This window comes from Rhea americana, unplaced genomic scaffold (genome assembly GCF_003343005.1).
Source record: "Rhea americana isolate MKP2758 unplaced genomic scaffold, rheAme1 scaffold_153, whole genome shotgun sequence".
Classification (NCBI taxonomy): Eukaryota; Metazoa; Chordata; class Aves; order Rheiformes; family Rheidae; genus Rhea; species Rhea americana.
In genome coordinates this window covers 1,372,916-1,386,878 of record NW_028185628.1, presented here as the reverse complement: position 1 = coordinate 1,386,878, position 13,963 = coordinate 1,372,916, and the positions used below count along the sequence as shown (strand labels likewise).

The 13,963-nt window shown below is 37.6% G+C and overlaps 1 protein-coding gene across 1 annotated transcript in view; it reads right to left on the bottom strand.

The window, feature by feature from the left end:
- CAST (calpastatin) overlaps positions 1 to 12,007 on the bottom strand; it is a 57,068-nt gene extending 45,061 nt beyond the window's left edge. The window contains exons 1-3 of the mRNA XM_085299762.1: positions 11,924 to 12,007; positions 11,547 to 11,612; positions 1,604 to 1,675 (exon numbers count right to left, since the gene is read on the bottom strand). Of these exons, the coding sequence (XP_085155888.1) occupies positions 1,604 to 1,675; positions 11,547 to 11,612; positions 11,924 to 12,007 (222 nt within the window). The remainder of the gene's footprint in view (positions 1 to 1,603; positions 1,676 to 11,546; positions 11,613 to 11,923) is intronic.
- Between the last annotated feature and the right edge of the window lie 1,956 nt (positions 12,008 to 13,963).

Sequence of the window (13,963 nt, the reverse complement as noted above, 5' to 3'; positions counted from 1 at the left end):
ATTAAGTAATTTCGCCACAGAGTCCGAGTAGGTTGAAAGAAYGAACAATACTATGCCAAGCAACTTAAAAAAAATGACAATGGCAACAAAACCTACAGATTTCAAAGAATTTAAAATCTTGGGTAAGGTAGGTTCATAGAAGCTTTACTGCGCAAGGCACTACCTAAGGAGTCCAAAGAGATTTCACACTCAGAACACAGGAAAGTTACAGTAGGGGGGGAAAATGAAGAAATAGACCCAACATCATCTTAAAAACTGCTGGAATGTTTTTAATAGTATTGAAACATTTTATTTTTGCTAYAAAAGAGAAAAGGCTGTTTTGCCTTTTACAGAAATATTTCCTGTCATTTTTTTATTTCAAATGGTATCTTTTAGAAATATCAAAAGAAGAGAAAGAAGGGCAGAAAAAWGTACAGCTAGTCAAATGGCTTTTAAAAAAATGCAGGAGTGACTGAAAGTGTGTGTGTGGGGGGGGAGGGTGCAAGTGAACCAGGGCAATAAATCTATGAATTCCATTCTATTTTAAATAATGCCACAGTATCACAGGAGACTTAAAACTAAAAGAAATAATTTTTAAAAAATTTGACCTAATTGAAGAAAGGTAGTTATGGCCAAGTGGGAAATAAAAAGTTTAAATTTAAAATACCTGTTGATTAAGAGCCAATATTAGCATAAGGTAAATACATTTATAATACATAGTCTTCACTGTTAATTAGTTTGGAATGTCACAGAAACTAGAGAAACATCAAATACTGGAGAAAATATGTAGCCTAGACTTTCATAACCTAATATAAAGTAATGTAATCACCAGSAACTGCTTTATGTTTTTTCCCCATTATACTACACTCCAATTCTTATCCTTAATAAGATCATTAAAAAATGGTTTTGGGGTATTTAATGTGAAAAATATGCTTATAATAGAAATAAAAAAATATATAGGAAAAAACTAATTCTTAAAGACATAGATATTAGTTAGCAAATTTTATGTGAGCTTGCAATAAATTATGCAGCAGGAAACTAATATGCTTGAATGAAACATACTTGAGAAAACCCTTGTCTGTATAGCTTGCTTAAAAGCTGTAATCCCTCCTTTATTTCATGGAGTATCAACTGCAAGAATATGAGAATCATGTTTATGTCTCTTACACTAACTTCCTGAATGACTGAATCAAGCCAGGGGCTATGAAAGCAGATAAAGAAAGTTATTGCTGTTCTGCTCTCATCAGGTCCTGCTGAATAAACAGGACCCAAACATATGAATATCCAAGAGTGAAAAAAGAACCATAGCCCTGTAAGTCAAATTAAGTTTGCCACTGCTTTTTATGACACTAGAATTTTCTTTAAGTAATTAGGAGATTACMAAAGAACACAAGAAAGGGAAAAGCGTTATCAAAAGCCTAGCCTCCTCAAAAARCAATACTGCCTATTTGAAATGCCTCTTTCATTTCGATTTACCACAGTTTCTAGCAAGACARGAAGAATACTTCTAGTGCTTCTGAACACTGGTAGACAGCAGCTGCTTTCTATACTATTGCAGAGGCTGAAGTCACACCATATGTCCTTCACTATTTTAAAAGAGATTGTTTTCTTAATTGTGCATTACCTTAATGGTAGAAGGTGCTCCACTTGTCTGTGTTTTGGAGGGCTGACTGACACTAGCACTTGCTGATTTCTTCTACAAAACAAAAGACAGAAAAATATGTCAGAAATTTTGATGAAGAAAAAGAAAAGCCAAGTAAAATGCTGCATTAAAAATAATTCTAATAAGAGTCTATTAGAATATGTTATTCAAGATCAAGTCATCCAAAAATAAATTCTCCTATATAACTTTAATTCACGTAGACTTATTTCAGACAGTTTTGCCAAGGCCAGAAAAGGCTGAATTTTGTACTGTTTTAAGGAGTATATATAAATCTATGCTATTTCCAGTAACAGACAGACTCATTTTAATTAATAGTTAAACCAACAACAACCATATATAAGTAGTTACAGGTTAGTGGTCAGAATTTAATAAAAAATATCAATGAAAGTACGATAGGTAAGCTATTGCTGCTCAGAAATAATTTAAATGATAATGCAGAAGGTAACATCACAGATCAGGCAGGGAAGTAAATATACAAAACTCAGGGCAAAATGATGGCATTGATGGTTTAATAAATACACTTGTAGTTGAAACAAATGCATTACATTTCCTTTGACCCTCCAGTTACCTACCAATGCAATTCCATTATTAGCAAGTGTCACTAAGTATCACTACAGCAACTCAGTGACTGCTGAAATCAGATCTAACAAAGACTACAAAAATCAGCTATCAGTAATAAACAGAGCAAAAAGCATCAGATTTTTGGAGGCAGCAGATAGATGAGACCTCTTCATTTTCTCTGGTAAGTGGAAGATTGCAAAYAAACACTTCCACGGTTCTCTGCAAGTAAGGAAGAAAGCCTGCAGAACAGCAATTCAGAAATCCAATAAGCAAACCAGTATTCAGACTCAGAAACACCAATTTTCAAGGAATAAGAGACTACAGAAGACCTGTAGTCTCAGGGCTGTCTTTCATTAAAGTAATTGCCACCTCATGTTCTACTTCTGGCATTGCTTTGAAAACAGGAGGGAAACTCTCCTACATAAAGCAAGCTGCACMTGCAAGCAGAACTCCTCTGCACGGTCAAGCTCTGGTCTGAGCCTAGCACAGGGGACCATGTTCTGTTCCCATGTACGTAAGATTAACATCACAGAAATGTGACCCAACACTACAGATTCTGATACACCAAGTATGACATTTGCCTCCAAGATTTCACACTTCAGATTGATCACTTGAGAACAGTGACATTCAAATAAGACACTGTATAATACTGCAAAACCTAAGTGCAATGGTGCTTTCCCTTTTCCCCATTAAAATCCATCTTTTCCATTTCCTTAAGAAAACAACGATCTCCAGTTCTATGTGACAATGTTCCTAAAGGCAAGCGAAGGAGGCATAATGTATTATAGTTTTGCAGAGATAGTTCTGAGATGCAGAACTTGAATTTCATCTCTGCTATTGTAGAGAGTCATTACTGAGTATTATCCACAAACCCTCTCATTCAACTTTTGAGTAAGTTATTAAGCTGTTGAAAGAATACAAGATTTAAGTGCTGCTTATTTATAAGCCTTTCCATTTTCAAACAGAAAAAAAAAAACTCAAAAAGAATAGCTATTTTAAGAGAAACCAATATTGTCAGTATGACTTCAGTATACTACTATTATGGTTCTCAATGTCTGTTCCACAGCCAGCTGAGATTATAGCCTTTGGTTCAGAAGTTGTCAATAATACTACATAATACAATGATTTCAGGAACAAGCCTTTTTTTCTAGCTTAAACTAAAAGCAGTAAACAACCTATATTTAGAGTGAAATAAAACCATGCTCTGAGCATAAACTTGATTATATAAACCAATTAAACAATATGAGGAAAAAAAAAGACTAATACCATGAAACAAAGAAATGTTAGCAAGCGAAGCAGTGATAAAGCTGGGAGAGAGAGAAAGAGGGAAAAAAAAAGCAGCAGAAAATAAATCATTCTTTCCTGGAGTACCGAAAGGCTACCCAGAGGTAAACTATGTGGAAAGTCAGACCACACCACCAAATCACTATTCTTTACTGGATATTAAAGATGATAGGCTAAACAGAGTTATGTATTTTACTTGACAGCATCAGCTTTTGAAAGCAACTTCCTTGGTATTTACCCCTTAATTCATTTATAAAAGGAGAAAAATTGGCAACATTATACTACTAGGTTCATCTTTCTCTTAGACTTGATAAAATAATGATGTTACGTACATCCTAATATCCTCCCCACAACACTCCCTCCAGGCACTCTAGCTCTGATATTCTCCGGTAGATCAGTCAGTGCTGTCCCCATCTTCTCCCCCTTCCAGCAGTGGAAGGGAGTGTTTTTTGTTTGTTTTTTGCAACAGTCTCAGCCTCATTCAGCTAAAGGAAGAATCATCTTGCAGCTGTATCAGGTTTCTCAACCTGATAACAGAGCTAATGAATTATCAAAGCATAGTTTCTTCATGAAACAAACTATAAGAAAGGGCTGAACAAAATTGTGTGCAAAGGAATAAAAGCTGTGGCGTATGTGTCTTTCTTACTTAGGCTTACTAAGTCTACTCTTCATTATTAGCAATGCTTTCAAACAAAAAGGCAAAACACTATGTTTGTAACAGGTATATCCAGCTTATATTTGTTAGCTGGTTACCCACAAAAATTTGCTAAACAGTTTATCATTTTTACGCAAGTATTCATATCCAAAAACAGAACCACAAGTACTTGGTTGTGAAATCCTGAACACGTATGTGTAGATATCCCAGCATAATAGATTAATTCCTCCATGTTTAATAAGGTGGACATAAAATATACATCCCTTTGATATATTTGCTAGATTTTCCAAGTGAAGAAATGCAATACAGAGTAGTGGCCAGAAATACTGATTAAATGTTCATTATTATTGACTATATCATTTAATTGTTCACAATGATTTTCCAATGAAAACAAACATAATTCAGTTGTTTTCTCCCAAAACAATCATACGAGGAAAGAACGTCTCATCTCTGTTCTGCAAATGCTTGCAACAATCTAAGCAGTATTTTAGTCTCAGTCTTTCGATCTTTGATTCAACAGCTGGCTGAGTAGCAAACAGGCTCTTTCTTCCTGTGTCGTGATCATAACAACTCACAATGAAAACTAAAAATTAAGCAAAAGAATGTTATCTTTAAATTACTTATTGGACTTCAGCCAAAGAAAAACCAAAACAGAAGAGGAAAATAGTCAGAGCACTTTATTCCTTAAAAACATTTCACTCTTCCATTTACAGATTTATTTTGCCATACATTATCTCCTATGGCCACTAGATGTCCCCTGGGCTTCAGCACCAGACAGATCACTACTCCCCTTCTTTGTTAGACATGCAGGGATTCATCTCACCTTATTTCAGCAAACTAAATGAGTATCTAGGTTTCCTCTACAGTGCACACGATGAGCCAAACCACCCTGAAGAGAGGCCTTTTTCAAGGGATATAGAGATCTCATCTACAGTGTGACTTTTTTTGATTAAATGAAAAATACAAATAAATCTGTAATTGTGCATAAATAGAACATTTTTTTACAGACATACTGATTTTGTTTACTGATTTATTTTAAAAGAGGGATGAATTAAATTCTGAACTTCTAATGATACCCATAATATTGCAGCATCATATTAACAGCCTACGTTTCTCCCACTACTTAACCCAAAATTACTTCCAGCTGACTAGTATACTGCTAAAGCAAAGCTCCACTCTGAGACCTGGAAAGCACTGTATTTGGGGTTGTAAGAAGAACTAAAAAACAAGAGAAGCAATGCAGTTTAAAATAAAGAATTTGTCACTAAATAATAAACTGAAGGAAAAAAAACCCTCACAAATGCCCTAATTAGTTACTTAAGAAGCTCTATAATTGGAGTGAGTAGGGGGCATCCTCACAAATGTTTACCAGTCATACGGTCTTCACTCAGCTTTGTTTTCCTGGACTCCTAGTAAATCTAATGTTTATTTAGGATAAGGAATCCTGTACTACAACTGTCAAGACTAAAAAATATCACAGAAATCCAGAAGTGTTAGAGCAAAGAATCAATTCTAATGCCAATTATCCCTATCGCCCTCTCAAAATAAAGAATGTATTTCCTGCTATAAAGAATAATAAGCTAAACAAGCAGCACGTATTTCAGTTTAACTGCTTGACAGCATGACTCTAAATGGTAGGGTTTGACAGGACAGTCTGGTTTCATATCATATCCAGTCCCACTCTAAGCTAGAGCTTCAAATTCCTAGGATATATGACCTTGTTTTCCATTTAGTGTAGCATTTTTACATTCAGATCAGACACTCTGGCGATGCACAGACTAGATTATTCGACCGATACAGAAACGCCGCTCGGCATTTCACTATATAATAATAAAAATAAAATGGTGCTTTCAAAATCATGTGCAGCTAATAATGCAAGCTGGATTAAATCCAAACACATGAATCAATTCAAAACATAGTAGAGGTATCTCAGAGCTTTCTATAGACATATGCTAATCATACAATCACACCCAATACGAATGTTGTTTTGCATCAAAACTATGATTTATACATATAATGTGTACTAACGTACACTTCAATATGCAATGGACAGTGTCATATTTATGTATTTTTAAGTACTCTGGAACTTAGTATTTCTATAATTAACTAATCTGAATAACAGCTAGCTGAATTCTACCCTGCACCTCTGTTTCTGCTACAAGTGTTAGGTTTAATGCACATACTTCAAAGTGACCGTGTCTTATTCCAAAATATCATTAAATGAAAGCTCAATATGGCATCTAAAAACCAAATATCCTTACTCTGTAACCCACAAAGTTAATCATGACTGCTTAGCACTTTAGCATGCTTCGCAGAAGATTACAGCAGTATTAGGACTCGTACTTTAACCAGTTGAGTCCAGACTCCCGTAAGAAAGAGTTCCTCTTGTTTTGGCAACCCTCATCGCCCAAAAGCAGCCCTCTGAAGGGGCAATACTGACCACAGCACTCACTAACAGAACAGCAGGCCTACGTGCTACCTTCCAGTCCTGAAACGCTGCTCGACTTCCACAGACAAGCAGAAGGCTTTCACTTGGGACCTGTCTGGTCTCCTCTCACTTGGATGCCACCAGAGCCTCATACCTTGCCACCCGCTGCTGACAGCCAAGGCAAGTTCAAAAGGGCAAGGGCACCACGAAGGGGCCTGGCGGATGCCAGCGGACCGACGAATTTAACGGGGCGAGGCAGGGGGAGCTGCCTGGTTCACCGCACCACCAGCAACTGAAATGCAAGACTCTTCAAGAAGCCCCCACTTACTATGTAGGTGCAGTGGCAAAGGGTAAYAGACAGCAAGGTGCAGCCTTGTATTATCACACAGGAAGTACCTTACTGGAGCAGGCCAAAGGTTCACCTGTCCTGCTTCCCTGTCCCAACAGTAGCCAACAGCAGATATAAAAGAAAATAAAAAAGAAGATACAAAAATGGGTAGGTATATGGTGATACACATCCCAAATAATYTCACAGATTCAAACAATTCACTGCCCAGGAACTTCTTAATTTCTGGGTATTTTATAAACTAGTCTGAGCTTCTCTTCAGTGAGTTTGTCTCATATCCCCTTGAATTCGATCTTTTAGGTTCTAAAATGCTATGAAGCTTAAAGCGAGCTGAAACTGCTGGAAAGGCACATGAAAGCTGAAGATTATGTCGAGATGAGGGGTAAAGAACACCAGTGGTCTCTCGTGAGCTAACACTTCACATGCAAAATTCTCAAAACCTTGGAATACTGAGAGGGAAGGAAAGGAAATCTGCAATTTCTTATGTGTACCCACTTTGCAATGGCATGCTGCAAACACATTGACTCAGGACCATAATGTCAAAACACAATAAGCAAAGAGAAGGGTGGATATGGGAAAACTGCAGCACAGTATGCATTTATACTGGGTTCCACGTGCACTCCAGCTGTAAACACACGCAACAGCTTCAAGTGCATAAGCAACCACCAATTTGAACAAGAATCATTTCTTTTCTGTTAACATCTACCATATGCACACAAGGAATAAAAACAGTAATTAAAGTAGATTTAGATTCTCAAGAAAACTCATTTGGACTTCTGGAGAGTCTAACAGATTTATAGTTCTGAAAATCAAGACACAAAGAGTTAAGGTACACACCCTTGTGACTTGAATCTTTGTCCTTGGGCAGAGCACGGTATGCCCATAACACACACACTTCCTCTTTGAACTGTGCCGATAAAGAACTGCCTACATCTTCCTTAAGATCACATGTTCTAACATGCTTAAGTAGTAACACTCTGTCATTCGCTTTAACCAATCTTCTGCATATTTTTACAAGACACCATGACACATGTCAAGACACGGCTGTACATTCAGTTGTTCCTCATTACACTCACAGATTATGCATCTCTCAACCTAAAGCTGACCTGTCCCTGCAGCAGCTAGATCCCTGAATCCATCCACATTTGAAGCTTAAGTAGCATAGCTGGAATGAGGTAAACTGGATTTAAGTATAAAGGTATCTCTTTCCTTTGCTAACATGCATAGAGTAATCAAGTGGGGGGGATCAGTCTTTCCAAGGGAAGCATGACTCTGTAAAGCTACATATCAAAGTCATATTTGTTCTGAGCAAATTGCTTCGATATTCACTCTGGTGTGCTAGATGTAGCGGTGCTGCGTACCAGTATAACTGAAGTGCCTCCAGGTAACTGCCGTTGGCTACTACAAAGGAACAGAGTTACAGTAAAATGGGAATGTAGGCTTAGGGCCACTAAATTTAGCATTTCAGAAAGGAAAGAAGGCTCAAATAGAATCTTTAATACTGTGGTAAAAAAAAAATTTAATGCTTTTGGCTACTGAGTAGAAAGGTAAGTGTGGACCTTTGGGAAGAGACGGAGGAAGGAAGGACTGTGTGTATCTACCTCCCAGGCAGGACAGCCATCGAGCAGAACAGAAGTTACTGGATTCTATCGGTTAACTCACCTGCTTGCTGTCTTTTCCAGTCAGCYACTCAGTACACTTTAGCTGTGCTATTTCAGCCACATCAACGTAGTAAAGTAAAATGGATTTTCGAAAGTTTAAGTGAGAAGTAGGCACTAGCTGCCAGCTAAACTAAACTGTGCAGGAAAAAAAGCCTTCTCCACAATTCAAATGGGAACMCTCCCTGACTTCAGCGAGATCAGGATTTCTCCTCTAAGCTTTGAGGAAACTATGCATCACACTGCTGTTTACACCAGCCTGTACTTGGCAACTCGGTTTCTTTTCTCTCCAACTRAACTGTTGGATGACCTTAAGCAAGCTAACTCCAGTCCCACGCCTCAGCTCCTCCTGTCCCCCCAATTTTACCTATGTCATTCAAATAATGTTGCTTATCTCCTTTAAAAAATGTTTTAAGAGTACAAGATGAGAAAAAAAGCACTAAAACACTGAAAAGTTAAAAAATAAAATTACTCCCTGTAGAAAATGTCTTATAAACCTGTATAAAAGGTTTGTAGGTATGTAGTCATATATAAAGCACATATGCACCCTGCAAAGAGATACATGATTCCAAAACTACAATGTCACTAGAAGATTATCTTCAAGCTGATAATGCCTAACTCTTTTAAYGCATGATTTTGTCGTACTATGCTGCTAGAAACGGAAAAGTATTACTGAATCATTTAATCTTCCTGCGCCTCTACGCAAAACAATGTCTTACCAAAGTAGGATTTCTACTTACAGTACATCTGGTGTGTTTTTTTTTCCTAATCTAGCTGTAAGTCTCCAAGAAGGAAAGCCTTCCACAAGCTTCTTCAGAAGCTTATTCCACACCTCAGTAACATGTATTTTGAGCTCTCCTTGATATTCTGGCTAATAACTGTCTCCTGTTCATATTTTTGTCAGCATAATCAGTTCTTACCTTTACTTTTCTAAGCTTTACTCCTTTTTTCTTACTCCTTCAGGATTTATATAATCTAAAGATCTGAAAGACAGGCTCATTTATAGTTCTTTTTAGCTACACTATAAACATACAGGCTTTTAAAAGTTTCCCTTCAATATGAATATAAGCACTTCAAATTCCTGGTCACGATCAAATCCTTTCTGGCAGTGACATATGTGCCCAAAACAAAATATTCTGGGCATGGTTGTCTRCAGTCCTCTACAGATGTATTATAAATCTCTGCTTCAAAAATTGGAGACTACAGGAGTAACATACAAATTATCTCAGACTTACAAACTAAAAGATAACACTAGCGACTCTTCAAAAACCAATACAAAAATCCTGAATTGATACTTCAATTATTTAAGAAGTTGGAGAGTTCTGAAAGTAGTAGTCAATAGTGGTAGAGTTGGTGCCATTTAGTCAGCCTAAGGAAAAGTATTTTGACCTACTTTCACTTTTAAATGAATTACAAGCTAAAAAATGATTTTACAAAGCTTGTAAACAATTGCAAGCTAAAAAAAATGAAAAGTCAAAAATCCTGAGAACTTCTCAAGAGAAAACACAGTATTTTCAGGGCTCAAAATTAAAAATTGTAAAGATCAGAACAATAAATTTGGTAACAGTCTTCTGCTAGCTAGGAACAGATCTTCTCTGTGACGTATCTGTCATGAATAGTAACTCCACAAGCCAAGCTGCAGGCTTCARCTCCCACCATTCCCACAAAAAGATCAGCACTTCTATATTAAGAGTGACAACATGCAGTCRAAGAATTCAGCATTAAGCTAAGAAGAAAAAGAACACCACTAAGAAAAAAAGCTAAACTGTCTAGAGAAGAAAGAAGGACCAAATTTCCAGGCTAGACAAGCCTTGATACTGGGCCAGGARAGAAGGGTAATTGCTTTAATCACCTGCCTCAGAGGACCATAATGTAAGTGCTCGMTGGCCTTGATTTGCACAGGAGTTAAGTATACTATAGCTTTGGAGTTAAATATACAGCTTAGACAAAGTTATTTTCCAAATAATAGCTTGCAATATGAGCAAAACATCAGGTGTACTATTTCTGGTTTCCTRTGTCTCAGTAACTGACATTTAAAGCCAACAACTAGACAGTTAGAAATAGATGTGTCTATGAATTATTCTATTTCTGAATCTGCTCTCTACTTTCCCTGAGAAAGTACTGTTCCTACTTGCAGTCTCAGAGGCTGCTGGGGAGCAAGTGATCAGCGCCGGCTCTCGCCCACAGTACTTGCTTCCTGGCCTGGACAGCCCTGTCTCTTTGCACCACGATCCTGACTCCCAGTAGCACATAGYACACAAGGACATGGCTGGCGGCTAATGAACGGAGGCCAATGGCTTGCAGCTGGTGGGAGAGGGCTGACCCTTCAGAGTACTGTTCCTAACACTGTCTGTTCACAACCCCTATAGCATCTGATAGTTAACAGCCATTACGATCAGGTTACAAAACTGCATGTCGTAAACTCAAAGTTATAAMCTAGCAAGGACTCTTGAACTATAAAACCAATTCCTGATGAAGAAGAATACTTCATAGATGAGTTTTTCTAAAATACAACATTGTTCGCACATTTGTAAGTGTGTCAGGAGATGGCCCAGGTGTCACTATTCACTATTTTCCTTTGAAAGAAAAGCCAGGATGCAGACAAGGTGGGAAGGGTCACAGCACACTTCACTTCATGCTTACTTCTGGACAATCAAAAACCCAACACTGTAAGTTGCATAACAAAGTGCACTTCCACTGCAGAATAGACCCATCCACTGAGAGCCTGAATTTCCACTGATACTGACAAGAAACTTTTAGTGAACAGAGGAGCAGATAAAAGAAATGTTTCCATTAGGTTGCTAAATGGCACAAGAAAGAACTATGCATTTCTGGAATGAACTGTACGTGACTACAGTCACCAGTCAATTATCTGAAAACCACCATTTTGTCATCAGAAGACTAAAAAAAATGTTTWTGAGGGAATTCATTACCAACTTTTCTTCTCAATATGATGAAACACCTGAATTTACCTCTGCTGCTTCTGCTTTTTTCTCTCCCGATTCAGAAGAAACTCCACTTGTCGTCTTCTCACCACGCTGCAAATATAGAAAATAAATGTTTAGTTATTAAGATCATAAATTACAACTTCTATGTACGGAGGTTCCCAAATATCTTAGTGCATGTATGATCCATTTTGTCTACTGTAATATGAGACAATGAAACATAAGTTTTCTCACTAACTAGTTACAGAACTTCTAGATGATCTGACAGATAACTTGAAGTGAAATCACGCATAAAAAGTATCTTTCAGGGCAATATAATTAACACTGTTGTGTGTGTGAAAGGTTCTGTAAGATACTTAAATTTATATCCATTATTCATCAGCACAGTGCTCTCTAACAGATACCTGCTTCAGTAAAGCTGTCAGTCCCACAGATTTCAGTAGAAATCCAAATCCAACAGGTCTCTCAGAGAGACCAACATGACTCATGCAACCACAAGCCTCTATTCCAGCAGCTGAACTGTCCTCAGAAAAATTCCAGTCAAATGCTCACTATGCCCAGGCCTCCTTACCTGGAGGATAGCTATTATCATAATTTCTCAACTTGTATTGCTGGCATACAAAACAATCTCTTTAACAATTCCAGCACAGATGCCCCAAATCTCCTCTATCTTTCATTCCATTCAGGATATTAAACTTCTTGCTTCCCCCCGACCTGAAGTGAATCCCAGGTCCCTGCACGCTGTAACATAGAGGAAGACACTGTTAATTCAGCATTCACACTGGCATTCAGATTGTGCAAGCTTTGCCTTACAGATCTTTAAAAAGTGGCGAATACAATCACTCAAAAAATCTTTTCCAAAAACATGTTATTTAATCTTCATAACAAAGAAAGTGGCTATAGGTTTTATAATGACTGCAAATGGCAACATAATATAGCTATTAACCTAGCACCCCCGATACAGTAACTTTCCACAGCACCCAAACACATGAGAATGGGGATCCATCTCTGTTTCTGTTTAAGTAGAGAGAGATGAGTTTGAACCTATTTATTTCTCTACCGCTTTGTGGGTTGAGTAGCAGGAAGTGAAGTTAGCTAATCCATTAAAGTAATGAGTTTCTACAGCACTTTTTTCACATAGCTATAAGGAGAAAGTATTGATCCATGTATCACTGCACTATCTTCAGCTGGAATGTGTTCAAGTGCACTGGACAGCCTGGGAAAACTGTACAGTTGAATGATGTCGTAAAACTAAAAGAAAAAAACATTACTTGTCTCCAATTTATTTCAGTTGTAACAGTACAGGACAAACATTTCAAAAATTCCTTTTAACAAAACCCTAATGACTCAAGTTTTTAAAATGAGTTGGGGCATCAATTAGATGCTTAAGTTGATAGGCYTTAATTTTAAAAATTTTGTTCTCATATTCCAATTATTCCTCTTCACGGGCAAAACAAGCCACTTAAACTGCTGTTTTTTCAGGTAATAAGTGAATTCACTCACAGCCCCATAAAACCACTTTTAATACAGAAACAATTAAACCAGTTATCTATGCTTTTTACTGGTATAGTAAAAGCACACCACACACACACCAGTAAAAACAATGTCAGCAAAAGTGCTTTTGCTGACAAAACAGTAACTGTTCTAGAGCACTAAGCTGCAGGAAGTAGAGCTCCTACCCAATAAAACTCTAATGTAGACTAGGCCCTAGCCCTAAATTGATGTTCTTAGCACTCTAAAAGCCAAGTGCCTTGACACCCAAAATGATTCCGGTTATGCAGGTCTTACTGTTATCTATGTAGATAGCATCTAGTTTGTATATGAMTGTGAAAATAATACTGCATGTAATGATGGGATTTCACTGGCTTGTCTGATGGAGTAATTATTTTCATGAAAGCTGGCTAACAATGCAAGTTTGCCCTTCTGTACATGATCCATGTTTTGTTGTTTTTGTTTCTTTGGTTTGGGCACTGTTATAAAAGCCGTAATACCAATTAAAAGTCCAAAATGAATGTGCATTTTCTTTTCCCAAGAAAGAAAGAAAGACAGACAGACAGACAGACAGACAGTTTAAGGAGTTTTACAGCTCAATTCCTCCCTGGTCTCTCTAGCTCCATCTGTGAAAGGCAGTAGCCTTACCTAGCTTGCCCTGTGCACGCCAAATATTTACCACAGCCAATAATCTTACCCTTCCTCCCTAAGTCCATCAGCTAGTTTCCATACAGAGGAAACCCAGGCGAGAGAGGAGTCACAGCATCAGCCTGGGACAGTTCAGCCCTGTCCCAGGACTGAAGTGAGGCACATGCTATATTGAAACGGATGGATGGAGCTCAGAGCATCTCCCTTTCAGGTGTCAAGGCACATACATTTGGAAATTAAAAGCCTGCAGTTTCTACTCCAGAAACTTAAGCCACACATCATCTATAATAATGAGACTTTGACTT